This window comes from Leptonychotes weddellii, chromosome 14 (genome assembly GCF_054177405.1).
Source record: "Leptonychotes weddellii isolate Sample4059 chromosome 14, ASM5417740v2, whole genome shotgun sequence".
In the NCBI taxonomy this organism is placed as follows: Eukaryota; Metazoa; Chordata; class Mammalia; order Carnivora; family Phocidae; genus Leptonychotes; species Leptonychotes weddellii.
In genome coordinates, this window is record NC_138382.1 from 75,604,265 (window position 1) to 75,618,260 (window position 13,996).

The window sequence follows — 13,996 nt, forward strand, 5'->3', positions numbered from 1 at the left end:
TGTATCATTCGTATCAAGTCAGGCCTGAGTTTGCCAGCCAAGTTAGTTTGTGAGAGAGCAAAGCTAAGCCAACTAACATCTGAATTTGTAAGTTTGAGTTCTAAATTTGGGTACAAGTTTTCATATCCTTCACATTCAGTACCTCCACATGACTATTCTTGAAGCTGCTATCTACAAAATCACTACTATTTCCCCATCCAGCAGAAATATTCCTAAAATATGTAACAATATAACTGGATTACAACACCTGTAACGGGCCATGGTTGTGGTTCTTCTGAAAAATGAGTTGTCCAACGTGGCTGAAAAATCAGTGGTCTAACATGGTCAACAGTTACACTGAACATGCAGTGGAAAAGCATGGGCTTTGCAGCAAGATCAATCTGGGCTCAAGTGGTGACTTTGTCACATACTAACTAGGCAAGTGACCTTGATTAAGTCACCTCTCTGAATCTTTCCTCAGCTGTATAATGGGGAATAATATTACACGCCTCACTGGGCTACAGTGAGGATTAAATTAGATAATGTAGCTTATGAAAAGCAACACAGTTAAGTAGTGTAGAGCAGGCGCTGGGATGAGTGGATCTCTTTAGAAATGGGTATATCCCAGTCAGGTGCACTGCCCTGGGGATACACAGAGGGTGAAGACAAAGGGGCCGGGCTGCTTTTTAGTTGCAGGAGATGGGTCACAAGTGTGGGTTTGGTGTGTCTGGATCATTGGTTAGGCCTGCTAACCCAACAATCTGCATTTTCTCGGCTAACAAGATGTTTTCATGCGAATGCATGTATATCTGTGTAATGAGGTCGTTTCCTCTTAAAGGCTCTTTCTAGCTCAGACATCTATGATTGCGCCAGGCCTAATTAGCCTCTGAGGGGTGCTTTACACATGCTGTTTCTTTAATGAGTGAGCCTCCGGATAACCCAAAGAAACAATGAATTCGTTAGCAATATGTCAGATGCTTTCCAGTCATTTATTTTTCGCTAGTTCTAATATTTATGCTTCTTGGGGAAAAGGTGAGAATTTGGGGAGGGAGGATAAGGCACCAAATACCTTGGTTTCCAGAAGCGAGCCAAATTTTCTTCCCCGAAGAGGCTTAAGGAAGTAATCCAACTCCGGTTCTGAGACAATCCAATCCGCAGTTTCCGCCTGGCTTTGGCTCCTCGCCGGGCTCACTCCCCGCGCAGGAGAGACATTGGCCAGCCCTACGCGAGGCCGGCGAGAGTCCACCGTCTCCCAGGAGGGCGGGACCGAAGCTCAGGAGCTGGGAGCAGAGGGCAAGAAGTCTGGGGTTCGCGCGTGCAGGGGTGGGCGCCGCGGGACTACAACTCCCGGCATGCCCTGCGGCTTGCGCCGAATGCGGTTGGCTGGGAACTCCAGCCTCGCTGCCTTCACTGGCCAATGGGACGCAGGAGAGAGACCTGACCCGGATTCTCAGGGACCAATGGCCGTACAGGGGAGGCGGGGGCTTCCTTACCACTCACCTTGCGCTCGGAAAAAACCACATTTAAAAGGGCGTGCGGGGCCAAGTTCCGGCGGGCAGAGAGACCAGAGGCAGAGGGCGCGGCGGCGTCCCCGAGAGCGGCGCCGGGAGGGCCCGGGTCCCCGCGAGGCGCGCGCCGGACGTCGCCGGGGGCGGGGTCAGGGGCGGGGCCTGGCCTCGTTGTGGAGCGGCTCCTAATCCATCATGGCGGCCGCGGGGGTCGGTGTCGGTCCCTGAGCAGCGCTGGAGCCGGAGCCGGTTCCCGGGTCCTGCGGCTGAGGAGCCCCTCCACTGTCCACGGCCCCCACCTGCGGGGGGAGGCTGGGTCTCGCGGCGGAGTTCCGGGGATGTGACTGCCTGGCGGCGGCGGCTGTAACAACGTCCGGAGCCGGGGGAGAGGTTGTCTCGGGCAGAGACCCCTGGGCTCGGGGCAGCTGAGGCGGCCGGGCCTCCTCTCCTCTCCGCCCGCCTCCCGCCTTCCCGGGCCGCGAGGGTCCTTCGTCCCGTACAGCCCTGCCCCGGCTCTGGGACACTGGGGGTGGTCTCTGTTTCCCCCAGACCTGGGACACCCCGTTTCCTGAGGCGTGGAGGAGCGACGCCCCCGAGTAAGCCGCCCGTGCCCCGCCCCGGCAGCCTCCCCCGTACCCCCCGGTCCGCCCCTCGCTCCCTCTCCCGGCCTCCAGTTTGGCCACGGAGCCCCCCCATTCATATTCCCTCCCTGCTGTCAAGTGGCCTCCCCTTTCCCCCAGGTTGCTCCCGAGAGCCTCCAATGCCCTGACTTCTTCCAATGTCACCTACGGTCCCCTTAGTCTCAGCCCAAACAAAAACTTTAATGCAAAGGAAAAGTCTGGACTGGTTTCACAGGCCTTTTAAAAAGCGGACTTAAAAGTTGCTGGCAGTGCATTCCTTCTCGTCAGAGTCGAGGGCAAGCTCTCGCTGAAGTCTGGGTGACCCGTGTCCTTTTCCGGAGCGCACGGTAGAGAAGCAGGAGCGGCAGCTAGTTGGGCAGGAAATTTGTCGGAAGATGAAGAAACTAAGGGGGTGGGTGACTTCCACAGGAAAAGTTCTGGAGAAGCGTCCAGAGACGATCAACATTTCCTTTATGTTGTGGGAATCGAAATGACTTTAGTGTTACTGACCCTTTGACAGCATCCCTGTGAATGTTTGTTTTTCTTCTTGAAAAGACAGAAACTTACTCAGCCAGTAAAAGACACTTAAACTCAAGAAACTTTTGGGTAGCACTGCAATTACATTACTTCAAATTGATAAACTGCAGAAGTAATCGGAACTCCTGTTTACATATGTCAACCTAAAAACTCTGCTTCCTTTTTTTACGGAAGATGTCTTTTTGTGATTGACCTCAATTACTGACTTGTGGAGATTCGGTGAATGTGAAATCCCAAATATATCCTGTTTCTTTTTAAGCCCACTGACCATTCTGGAAGATCTTGAACCCTTTTCTGGAAAGGGGTGCCTATTATTACTTTATGGGGCAGCAGCCTGGAAAAGTTCTTGGGGACCAGAGAAGGCCAAGTTTGCCTGCCCTGCACTTTATCAAAGGAGCAGGGAAGAAGGAATCATCGAGGCATGGGGGTCCACACTGCAATGTTTTTGTGGAACATGGTGAGTGCTGTTCAAGCTTTCTGGTCCTATTTTTCCTCATGTATCAGCTTAGGGATGCATAAGGGACTTTTGAACAACAGCGTTTGTGTCCAGCTGTACTTAAAACTTGTGTTACTATAGTTTTCTCTTAGTTTGTGGTGGAACTTTCTTTGTATAAGAAGAAGTTACTTGGGGACTCTGGATGGCTTTATTCAAAATCTCTTTGAGTTGTTTATTTCTTGCCTAATTCCCCTTCTAACTCACTGTTGACCTTAGATAAGCCATTTTACTCTTCCAGTTTCCTGAGGAGATTGGACTTAAGTGGTTTCTCAGGATCAGAGTCCATGATCCTGCTCTAAACCTTAGGCTTGGGCTATACCCGAGGTACATGGATCCTTTACTGCTTTATCCACAGGGAGCTTTTATCGTATCCTCAAGAGTGCTTGTGTTGCCCAAAAGGTTAAGAACCACAGATCCTAGTTGACACTAATATCCTTGACCTTTTCAGTCATAAGTAGGACCTGAAAATACGCACTTTGGAGCTACGTGGGAAAAATTGAGTGGGGAAGCGGTGTCCCTTGTGAATTGAGGATACCCCCCTCTTCTGGTTATTTTACCTTACACAGGAGTAATCGTTTCCCCAGGGATGGACGGAGTTTTATCCTCCTCTCTCCCTATTTTGGATGACATTTGGGGCAAGAAAGGTTGTCTTTGACATTTTTATGAATATAGTTGGCATTTGATTGCAGACAGTATGTGTTATACCATATACTTCCCATAATTCTATGTGTAGTTTTAAAGCTAAGGGTCAGCTTAGACAGATGTTCGTATCAGGGGCCAGCCGTGAGCCAGTTAATTAGGGGCCTGTTTGTACTGTTGTAGCCTCACATTTTTCAAACTGTGTACTTTATATTGAAATATCGGTCCCACCCACTCTATAAGCAAATGTGAGATGAGTGCAGGTGGCATATACTTTGAAATTCGATCTCAAATGCCTTTTAACAGTGGGTGACCACAATAAACAAAGGTCTCTGTTGCATGAACTTGCACTTGACTGTGGAGGTTTTACTTTCTTATAGAAAAATACCTCATCTAAATGATTTGAGTACTCGAATTGTATTTTTCCTTGAAATATTAGTTACATTTTAGCCCTGGTTTTAGACAGGCAAAAATGGAAATTTGTTACATTATGGTGCTTTCCCAATTCAGGATTTATAAAGTGATTTATTTATGTTTTTGACTAGTGATGATCATGCAGCCTTAGATAATGAAAATTGGTACATATTTTTTGGAGAGCTTTGGCCAAAGTTATCAGAATTTAAAATGCATATACCAATAACCCGGTAATCTCACATCCAGGAAGCTCTTCTCGTACAGAACAGTATAGTCCCTTAGGTGTCCCTGATACCCTTTCAGAGAGTTGAGGTTAAAACTGTTTTCATATTAATGCAATACTTAGATGTTATTTGCACTCTTTGCACGGATGGTGAATGGTGCGGAGGTCATGCAGGCTCCTGAGCACGAATCGAGGCGGTAGCACTACACCTCACTCTACTAGTAGCCAGTGTGTTCTTTGTGCTCGTGATAAATACATTGTGCCATGCACTCATAAATAAATAAATACATACAATAAAAATTCGTTTTTCACTTAAAGAATGTCCTTGATGAGGGCGCCTGGGTGGCTCAGTTGGTTGAGCAACTGCCTTCGGCTCAGGTCATGATCCTGGAGTCCTGGGATCGAGTCCCGCATCGGGCTCCCTGCTCGGCAGGGAGCGTGCTTCTCCCTCTGACCCTCCCCCCTCTCATGTGCTCTCTGTCTCAAATAAATAAAATCTTTAAAAAAAAAAAAAAAAAAGAATGTTCTTGATGAAGCAGGAAAGATTAATTTTATGAACCATTGGCCCTTGCGTATACTTTTTTTTGGTACGCTGTAGGTTGAAATGAGAAGTACACGTAAAGCACTTCTGCTGTGCACTGAGGGATATCGGTTATCTCCAAGAGAAGCAGATGGGCAGTTGTTTGAGTTGCAAGCTGTACTAGCTGCTTTTTTCATGGAACTACCATTTTTCAACTACCACTGACAAACAATGGTTATTCAGGCTAAAAAGAGTATAAAGGAGTCTTTCAAGGAAAACAACTGGTAGTATATGTTGCCAGTGATAAAATTTTAGCTTTCCAATGAAAATTAGGATTTTGGAAAACTTGTATCTGCTATTGTGATGTAGAGATTGGTGGTGATATTTTACAAATGTGATGTTTTGATATAATGAAATGTATTATTCAGAAAATCTACATAATTCAGTGAGCCAGTATTTTCTAAGTGATCAGTACGTGATATTATAAAATCACACACAGGTAAAAGATCCATCCAAGGTGCAAGATGGACCAATGGATTTTAATGTAACAATACAAAAGTTCCCTGATCCAGTTTTAGATTCTGCATCACAACTAAGCTTTAAGAAACTACCACTTAAGGTGTTTTGGTGCAGCTTCAAAGAAGAAAATCTACTTATCTAAAAAGGCTACTTTTTTTGTGGAAGAGTTATTTTCTAGTAATAAAAAATGTTTTTAAATTAATAATTAAAGGGGCGCCTGGGTGGCTCAGTCGGTTAAGCGACTGCCTTCGGCTCAGGTCATGATCCTGGAGTCCCGGGATTGAGTCCCGCATCGGGCTCCCTGCTCGGCAGGGAGTCTGCTTCTCCCGCTCCTGCTCCCCCCTCTTGTGCTCTGTCTCTAAAATAAATAAATAAAATCTTTAAAAAGAAAAAAAAATTATTAAAAAAAATTAATAATTAAAAAATTTTCAGTTTAAATTTCTAATATGGAAACATTGGTGAAATAGCCTATATAAATAAGAGCTCGTTGGGGGTCTTTAGTAATTCTCAAGAGTGTAAAGAGGTCCTGAGATAAAAAAGTTTGAGAACTGCTACTATAGGGGGTCTGTCACAGAGGCACACAAGGCTGTTTATTGCAGGTGTACTCTGAAGTACTAACCCTGAAAGGCATCCATGTAGTGGCTAAGTGGAAAAAAGCAAATTGGAAATGAGTCAGCATGGCATGGGAATTGGGATTTCGGCACAATGGGAGAAAACTTGTACTTTTTACTTTGCATTTGTGATTTCTTTCTCTGACAAATTTGTGTTATTTTATAATGTAAAAAATACAGAGATGTAAAAACCAAACTGATGGCAGCCCAGCCAAATAGTCACTTCCTTGCAGCAGCTTTTTATTTATTTTATTTTTTTAAGATTTTATTTATTTATTTGACAGAGAGAGAGAGACAGCGAGAGAGGGAATACAAGCAGGGGGAGTGGGAGAGGGAGAAGCAGGCTTCCCGCCAAGCAGGGAGCCCGATGCGGGGCTCGATCCCAGGACCCTGGGACATGACCTGAGCCGGAGGCAGACACCAAACGACTGAGCCACCCAGGCACCCCGCAGCAGCTTTTTATGAAAGAATTTGCCTAAGTCATGTTTTACTGAAGGCAAATCAATTTCTTGGACCTCCGGTGTTCTTTTTCTAGGGGAACACAGTCTTACTTTGTGTTACAAATTGTTGATCTTTTATAGGGTGATCTAAGAGTTGGTTAACATCCATATAGGTTGGATTAAAAAATTTGCAGTTATACAGTGTTGGATCAGGCACGAATCTGGAAGCCAAGAATACTGGTAGATGAGGGTGTCAGTGATGAATCTGGAAGGAGAGGGCAGATGTCAGTTTTTTTTGCCAGGATCATTCAGGGTCAGAAGGGCTAGTCATGTGTACAGGGAGAAAAAAAAAGAAGCCATATTATTTCATGTGTCGTATGTTCTAAATTTCAGTGGCTTGACTAAAGAAAGTTCACTTTCAGGAGAGTTGGTAAAAGAGGCATAAAAGCATTCACTAGTAAACCTCTTTTCCTTAGCGATTCCTTCTTTCTTCAACAAATACTTATTGAGCACACACTGTGCATCAGGTAATGTTTTAGTCATCTGTGAAACATTAGCAAACAAAAAACATCCCTGCCCTCTTGGAATTTACAAATTCATTCTAGTGGGAAGAGACAGACCATAAATAAGCTAGGTAAGTGAAATATAAAGTATGTTAGATGGTAGCAGGTGCTGGGGAGAAAAATAACACAGGAAAGGGGCTAGGGAATGTTGAGAGGTGTGATTTTAGTTAGGGAGGACCCCCTAAGAAAGTGGCATTGGGAGGGAGGTGAGGGAACAACCCTTGGAAATAATGGGGTAAAAGCATTTCAGGCAGAGAGAATCAGGGTGCAAAAGGCCCCAGGCAGAGCTTGTTTAGCGTGTTCTAGGAGAAGCCCAGAGTAGCTGGAGCAGAGAGCAAAAGGAGAGTTGGTAGGAGATAAAATGGGGGTGAGGAGAGAATGACTGGAGAAGAATGTCGCCTTGTTGACCATTTGAAGATTTTGACTTTGACTCATGTGGTTTGGGAAGGAGTAACAGGCCCTGACTTATGTTTTATTTATTTATTTTTTAAATTTATTTATTTGACAGAGAGAGACACAGCAAGAGAGGGAACACAAGCAGGGGGAGTGGGAGAGGGAGAAACAGGCTTCCCGCGGAGCAGGGAGCCCGATGCAGGGCTCGATCCCACGACCCCGGGATCACGACCTGAGCCGAAGGCAGACGCCCAACGACTGAGCCACCCAGGCGCCCTGACTTATGTTTTATTAAAATGTCTCTCGCTGCTGTATTCTGAAGGAGAGCAAAGAGGAAGCAGGGGTTCCACTGAGGGGTTGGCTGTACTCATCTGAATAAGAATGGTCATGGCTTGGACCGGGATGGCGGTGGTGGTGAAGGGTTCAAATTCTGTGAATACCGGCAGGCACAGCTGTCTAGAATCGCTGTTGGATTAGATATGAGGTGGGGTGAGTAGGATGTGAGAGAAGTCAAGGATGACTCCAAGGTTTTTGGAAAAATGGAGATGTCTTTTACTGAAATGTAGACTAGAAGAGTGGGGTTTTGGGGAGGTGGGTTGCAGGGGATGAAGGTCAGGAGCTGCTTTTTGGGCATGCTACATTCGAGATACCTAGTAGTAGGCATCCAGGTGGATGTGTCATTCGAGTGCATTCGAGTCTACCAGTGTGAATTCAGGGAGGCAGTCCAGGCTGGAGAGGGAGCCTGGGAGTCATCAGGTTATAGGTGGTATGTATGTATGTATGTATGTGTGTATTTATTTAAGATTTTATTTATTTATTTGACAGGAAAAGACATAGTGAGAGAGCGAACATTTATTTATTTATTTATTTAAGATTTTATTTATTTATTTGACAGGAAAAGACATAGCGAGAGAGGGAACACAAGCAGGGGGAGTGGGAGAGGGAGAAGCAGGCTTCCCGCGGAGTGGGGAGCCCGATGCGGGGCTCGATCCCAGGACCCTGGGATCATGACCTGAGCCGAAGGCAGTTGCTTAACGACTGAGCCACCCAGGCGCCCCATAGGTGGTATTTAAAGCTATGAGAAGGATGACAAGCCCAAGGGAGAAATCTCCAAGTAAGAACCTTTCAAATATGTAAGGTGACATTTAGTGGTTTATGAAATTAAGACTTTACATTTTTATGTAGGATTAGTTTGTATCTTTTTCGGGGGGGTGGTGACATTCACATTCACATTTTGATTTTAACTCATTTTTAAGTTTTAAATCCTGTTTCTCTGAGGATTTTTTTTTTCTAAATCAAAAAGTTGCAGATTTAACAAAAAAATGCACACAACTTTTCCTATTCTTCTTGGTAGTGAGTGTTTTAAATATAAAATAACCGTTTCAATTTAAAAAGTTTTGTAGGCACACCAGGCTGGCTCAGTTGGTAGAGCATGTGACTCTTGGGGTTGTGAGTTCGAGCCCCACGTTGGGGGTAGAGTTTACTTAAGAAAATAAATAACATTAAATAAAATAAAAAATAAGTTTTCTTATGCATAAAAAGTTGAAGTTTTTTTAAAAAATAAATTATTTCTGGATTTTCTAATTTTAAGGTAGTACATCTCTGTCCTTCAGGATATTATTTAATTTGGTTATGTCACATGTTTTATTTATGAGCTTACCTGAAAACTGACTTTAAGAAATGGTTTATTCTCAGTTTAAAACTATGTTATAGTTCTCAGGGACACCTGGGTGGCTCAGTCGTTAAGCATCTGCCTTCGGCTCAGGTCATGATCCCAGGGTCCTGGGTTCGAGCCCCGCATCGGGCTCCCTGCTCCGCGGGAAGCCTGCTTCTCCCTCTCCCACTCCCCCTGCTTGTGTTGCCTCTCTCGCTGTGTCTCTCTCTGTCAAATAAGTAAAATCTTAAAAACAAACAAACTATGTTACAGTTCTCAAATAAAACTTTATTGAAGGTAGGGGTGCCTGGGTGGTGCACTTAGTTAAGACTCTGACTCTTAGTTTCAGCTCAGGTCGTGATCTCAGGGTTGTGAGCTCCAGCCCCGTGTCGGGCTCTGTGCCCAGCGTGGAGTCTGCTTGAGGTTCTCTCTCTCCCTCTCCCCCTCCTGCTCGTGCACGCTCTCTCTCTCAAATAAATAATAAAATAAATCTTTAAAAAAAAACTTTATTGAAGGTAATAAAACAGGAATTTGATAGATCAACACTAATTCCCATTACTGTTAAATTGTACTGGGTATCCATATACCTCAGAAGGTGGGAGACAGTGCAACTATGGAGTCTTAAAGGTACTGAAGTTAAATCAGTCAGATTCTTAAAAAGAGGTTGTTTGGAAAGATTATATTTATGTACTTATTGTTAGGGATTAAGTTCTGAACTGTGAAAATGCGGAATTGTGTATATGTAATATTTTCTTTAACACACCCGTTATTTCCTGTAGGTGAATACATTTTATATGGCCCTCTTTTCATGAAACTTTATATAGAAGAAAACAGGAATTTCAGTTGTGGGATAAAGGAGGATGATCAAAAATGATTTAACCAAAAGAATTTTTTCCTTAATGAAGCATTCTATCAAAGAAAATAATAAAAATTGGAGAAAACATGCAATCATTTTCTCTTGGTTAAGGATTTCACTCGTGCTTCAGATCTCCATGTGATATACACTGTGTGTTGTGACGCGTGTTACAAATAATGCATTTTTTGCATGGGGGAATAGAGATGAGTTAACATGCTTGAGCTGAGAATTATACCCATAGGAGTATATCAAGCACATTATCTGGGTCCAGGGGGAAAAGGTTAAAATTGCTACTTAGAAGATGAGCTGTGGTAAAAGAAAGCACTCCCTGAAGACCTCCTTTGACGCATATCCCGCCATTCCCTACCTCCTCTCCTCTTTGGTGGCTGTACCCTGACATTGCTCTTCTATGTGTTTACAACCTGCCTGCCTTTCAGAACTCTGCTTGGGTCCCACCTCTTTCTTGAACAGAAATTCTGATGTGCTTTTTTATTTTATTACTATTATTTTTTAAAGTGAACTCTGTGCCCGACATGGGGCTTGAATTTACGACCCTGAGATCAAGAATCACATGCTCAGGACACCTGGGTGGCTCAGTCGGTGACGTGTCTGTCTTCGGCTAAGGTCATGATCCCAGGGTCCTGGGATTGAGTCCCTCATCGGGCTCCTTCCTCAGAGGGGAACCTGCTTCTCCCTCTGCCTGCTCCCCTGCTTGTGCTGGCTTTCTCTCTCTCTCTCTTTCTGACAAACAAATAAATAAAAATAAAAATAAAATCTTTAAAAAACAAAAAAAAGAATCACATGCTCTACTGATTGAGCCAGCCAGGTGCCCCTGATGTGTTGTTCTTGAAGTGTTTAATTCCCAAATATTTGGGGAGTCTAAATATCTTGCTGATTTCTAACTTAATTCCATTGTGGTCAGAGAAGATCTTCTATAAATTTCAGTCTTTTGACGGTTACTTGAGACTAATTTTCTGGCCCCACATATGACCCATCTTACTGAATGTTCCATTTGTACTTGAATATATATTCTGCAGTTGTAATTTTCTGTAAATGTGAATTAGATGAAGTTGGTTGATAGTTGTTTAAAATCTTCCACATCCTTACTTTTCTTTTTTTTTTTTTAAGATTTTTATTTATTTATTTGACAGAGAGACAGCGAGAAAGGGAACACAAGCAGGGGGAGTGGGAGAGGGAGAAGCAGGCTTCCCACGGAGCAGGGAGCCCAATGCAGGGCTTGATCCCAGGACCCTGGGATCATGACCTGAGCTGAAGGCGATGCCAAACGACTGAGCCACCCATGCGCCCTTCCTTACTTATTTTTTGTCTGCCTATTTTATCTGTACTTTTGCTGAGTGTCTTGGGGTCTCTTTTTTCACTGAGAGACGGGTATTAAAAATCCACAGCTAGGATGATAGATTCTACCCCCTACCCCTTTAATTCTATCAGTTTTTTTAGCCTTAAAAGCAGTTATTAGGAAACAAGAAAGACTGGAGGGAAAAACCTAAGCATTTAACTCAAGAAGCTAGGAAGACAAAGTAGTCCACGGTACACAGACGTAAGAGAGTAGTAACAATGACAACAGAAATTAAGAAATGGAAATGTCAGTAAAACCAAAAGCTGACGTGGGAAAGCATCTGTAAAATAGGCAGCCTTCTAGCACGATTGGTGAAGAAAAGGACAAGGCAGGAGCGTGTGGTACTTAGGACGGGATTGTAACTGCAAATGTGGTCAGTTTGTTTCATGTATTTGGAAGCTCGGGTGGGTCAGCAACACCACGGTTTTTTTCTTTCTGTTGTTCAGTTTGGGTACTTTCTGTTGATCTCTCTTCAAGTTCACTAACCCCTCTGCAGTTGTCAGTCTCTTTACGATTCTCATTTCAGATGTGCTATTTTCAATTTTAAAATTTCCATGTGGTTCTTTTTGATAGTTTGCATTTTCTACTGAGATTCACCATCTTCTCACTCATCAGGCCCATCTTTGCCTCCAATTTCTTTCTTTCTTTTTGGAAGATTTTATTTATTTGAGAGAGAGAGACAGAGGTAGCAAGAGAGAGCATGAGCGGGGAGGCGAGGGAGAAGCAGGTTCCCCACCGAGCAGGGAGCCTGACAAAGGGGCTCGATCCCAGGACCCTGGGATCATGACCTGAGCCGAAGGCAGACGCTTAACTGACTGAGCCATCCAGGCGCCCCTGCTTCCAAATTCTTAAAGGTATAATAAAGAACTTATCTGCTAATTTAAATATCTGGGTGATCTTGGGGTCTGTTTTTATGGATTGCTTTTTCCTCTACATTGCGAATCAACATTTTCATGCTTCTTTGTGTGTTTACTAATTTTTTATTGTGTGTCAGATATGTGGATGTCACACCATAGGGATTCTGGATCTTGTTGTCTTACTTTAGAGAGGCTTTCATTTCTTTCTTTCTTTTAATATTTTATTTATTTATTTGTCAGAGAGAGAGAGAGCGCACAAGCAGGGGGAGTGGCAGGCAGAGGGAGAAGCAGGCTCCCGCTGAGCAAGAAGCCCAGTGTGGGACTTGATCCTAGGACCCTGGGATCATGACCTGAGCCAAAGGCAGACACCCAACCGATGGAGCCACCAAGGTGTCCCATTTCTTTTCCTTTCTTTCTTTCTTTCTTTCTCTTTTGTTTTTGTTTTGTTTTGTTTTGTTTTGAGAGGCTTTCATTTCTGACAGGCAGTTCCTGGCCTGTTCTTTTGACCCTGTCAGGCTTGGTTTTATGCTTTGTTAGAGTGAGTCTGTTTTGGATTTATCCTTAGTCCGCAGGCATGGCCCTTACTCTAGAGGGCGTTCTTTAGACTTAATGCTTGGCTTTTCTGGAATGTCAGCTAAAGAACAGAGGTGCTCAGCGGGTCTTCTCCACGCTGGATTGGCTGACGCTTGAATGTCGGGCACCGTGAGAGCTTCACCCTACAATCACTGCTGTTTGTTAGGCCTTGCAGAATCTTACCTTACCTGGGCCCTGCCCGGCCCTCTGCCAGGGACCCACAGGGCACCTCCCTCCTCTTCTGCCCCCCATGCAACCCCTCCTCTCAGATATTCTCCCCTGCACATTCTAGCTGCCTCCGCAGCCTCCAGCCTTGAATCCCCGTCTCAGTCTGCTTCCTCAGTTCCAGGAGACTGCTCCAACTTTGGTTTGGGCTCCAACTCCCTGCACCGCGGCTGGGAAGGTGCCCCAAGGCAGGAAGTCGGAGGTGACAGGCAGCTCACCTTGTGTTTTTCTCTTCTCAAGGATCACAGTCCTGCTGAGCCTGTTGTTTATCACCTGGAAACCGCTGTCTCGAATATTTCGCTTAGGGCAAAGGCTGTCTGATAGGAGAGTTCCAGTGGTTTTACATTCTTTACAGACTTGGATATTGTCAGTGTTTTAAATGCTAGCTTTTCATGTGCTTGTGCAGTGGTATGTCATTGTGGTTTGATTCACTGGCTTCTTTGATGACTCACTGAAATTAAGCACCTTTCCATCATGCTTATTGGCCATTTGGATGTCATAAATATGCATTGTGTGTGTGTGTGTGACCTGTCAGCTCACCTCTTTTGTCCCATTTTTCTAGTTATGTTTCTTATTGATTTGTAGGAGTTATTTGTATATTCTCAGTGCATTTCTTTTGTTGGATATATACACTGCTAATATTTTCTCACACTCTGTGGCTTGCCTTTTTACTCTCTCTTTTTTTTTCTTTTTTAAAGATTTTATTCATTTGACAGAGAGAGCACAGGCAGGGAGAGCAGCAGGCTCTCCGCTGAGCAGGGGGCCCAACTCGAGGCCTGATCCCAGGAGCCTGGGATCATGACCCGAGCGGAAGGCAGACGCTTAACTGACTGAGCCACCCAGGCACCGCTTGCCTTTTCACTTTTTTTTTTAAAGATTTTATTTATTTGACAGAGAGAGGCACAGCGAGAGAGGGAACACAGCAGGGGAGAGTGGGAGGGGGAGAAGCAGGTTTCCCGCTGAGCAAGGAGCCCGACGCGGGGCTCGATCCCAGGACCCTGGGATCATGACC

At 44.6% G+C, this 13,996-nt stretch overlaps 2 protein-coding genes across 3 annotated transcripts in view; both read left to right on the forward strand.

Moving 5' to 3' along the window:
* Window positions 1–2,265: 2,265 nt before the first annotated feature.
* Window positions 2,266–2,524, forward strand: LOC145717151 (uncharacterized). The gene has a single exon (XM_081803773.1). The coding sequence runs from the start codon at window positions 2,266–2,268 to the stop codon at window positions 2,362–2,364; it is 99 nt and encodes a 32-aa protein (XP_081659899.1). The 3' UTR covers window positions 2,365–2,524.
* Window positions 2,393–13,996, forward strand: part of ABL1 (ABL proto-oncogene 1, non-receptor tyrosine kinase) — a 136,309-nt gene continuing 124,705 nt past the window's right edge. The window contains exon 1 of one of the 2 annotated variants that reach the window (XM_081803770.1): window positions 2,393–3,101. In XM_081803770.1, coding sequence (XP_081659896.1) covers window positions 2,966–3,101 — 136 coding nt within the window. In that variant the 5' untranslated portion in view covers window positions 2,393–2,965. The remainder of the gene's footprint in view (window positions 3,102–13,996) is intronic. The other variant, XM_081803772.1, reaches the window with a different exon arrangement.

Coding starts and splice junctions, on each gene's coding strand:
- LOC145717151 (XM_081803773.1), top strand. CDS start 2,266: ATGTCACCTACGGTCCCCTTAGTCTCAGCCCAAACAAAAACTTTAATG.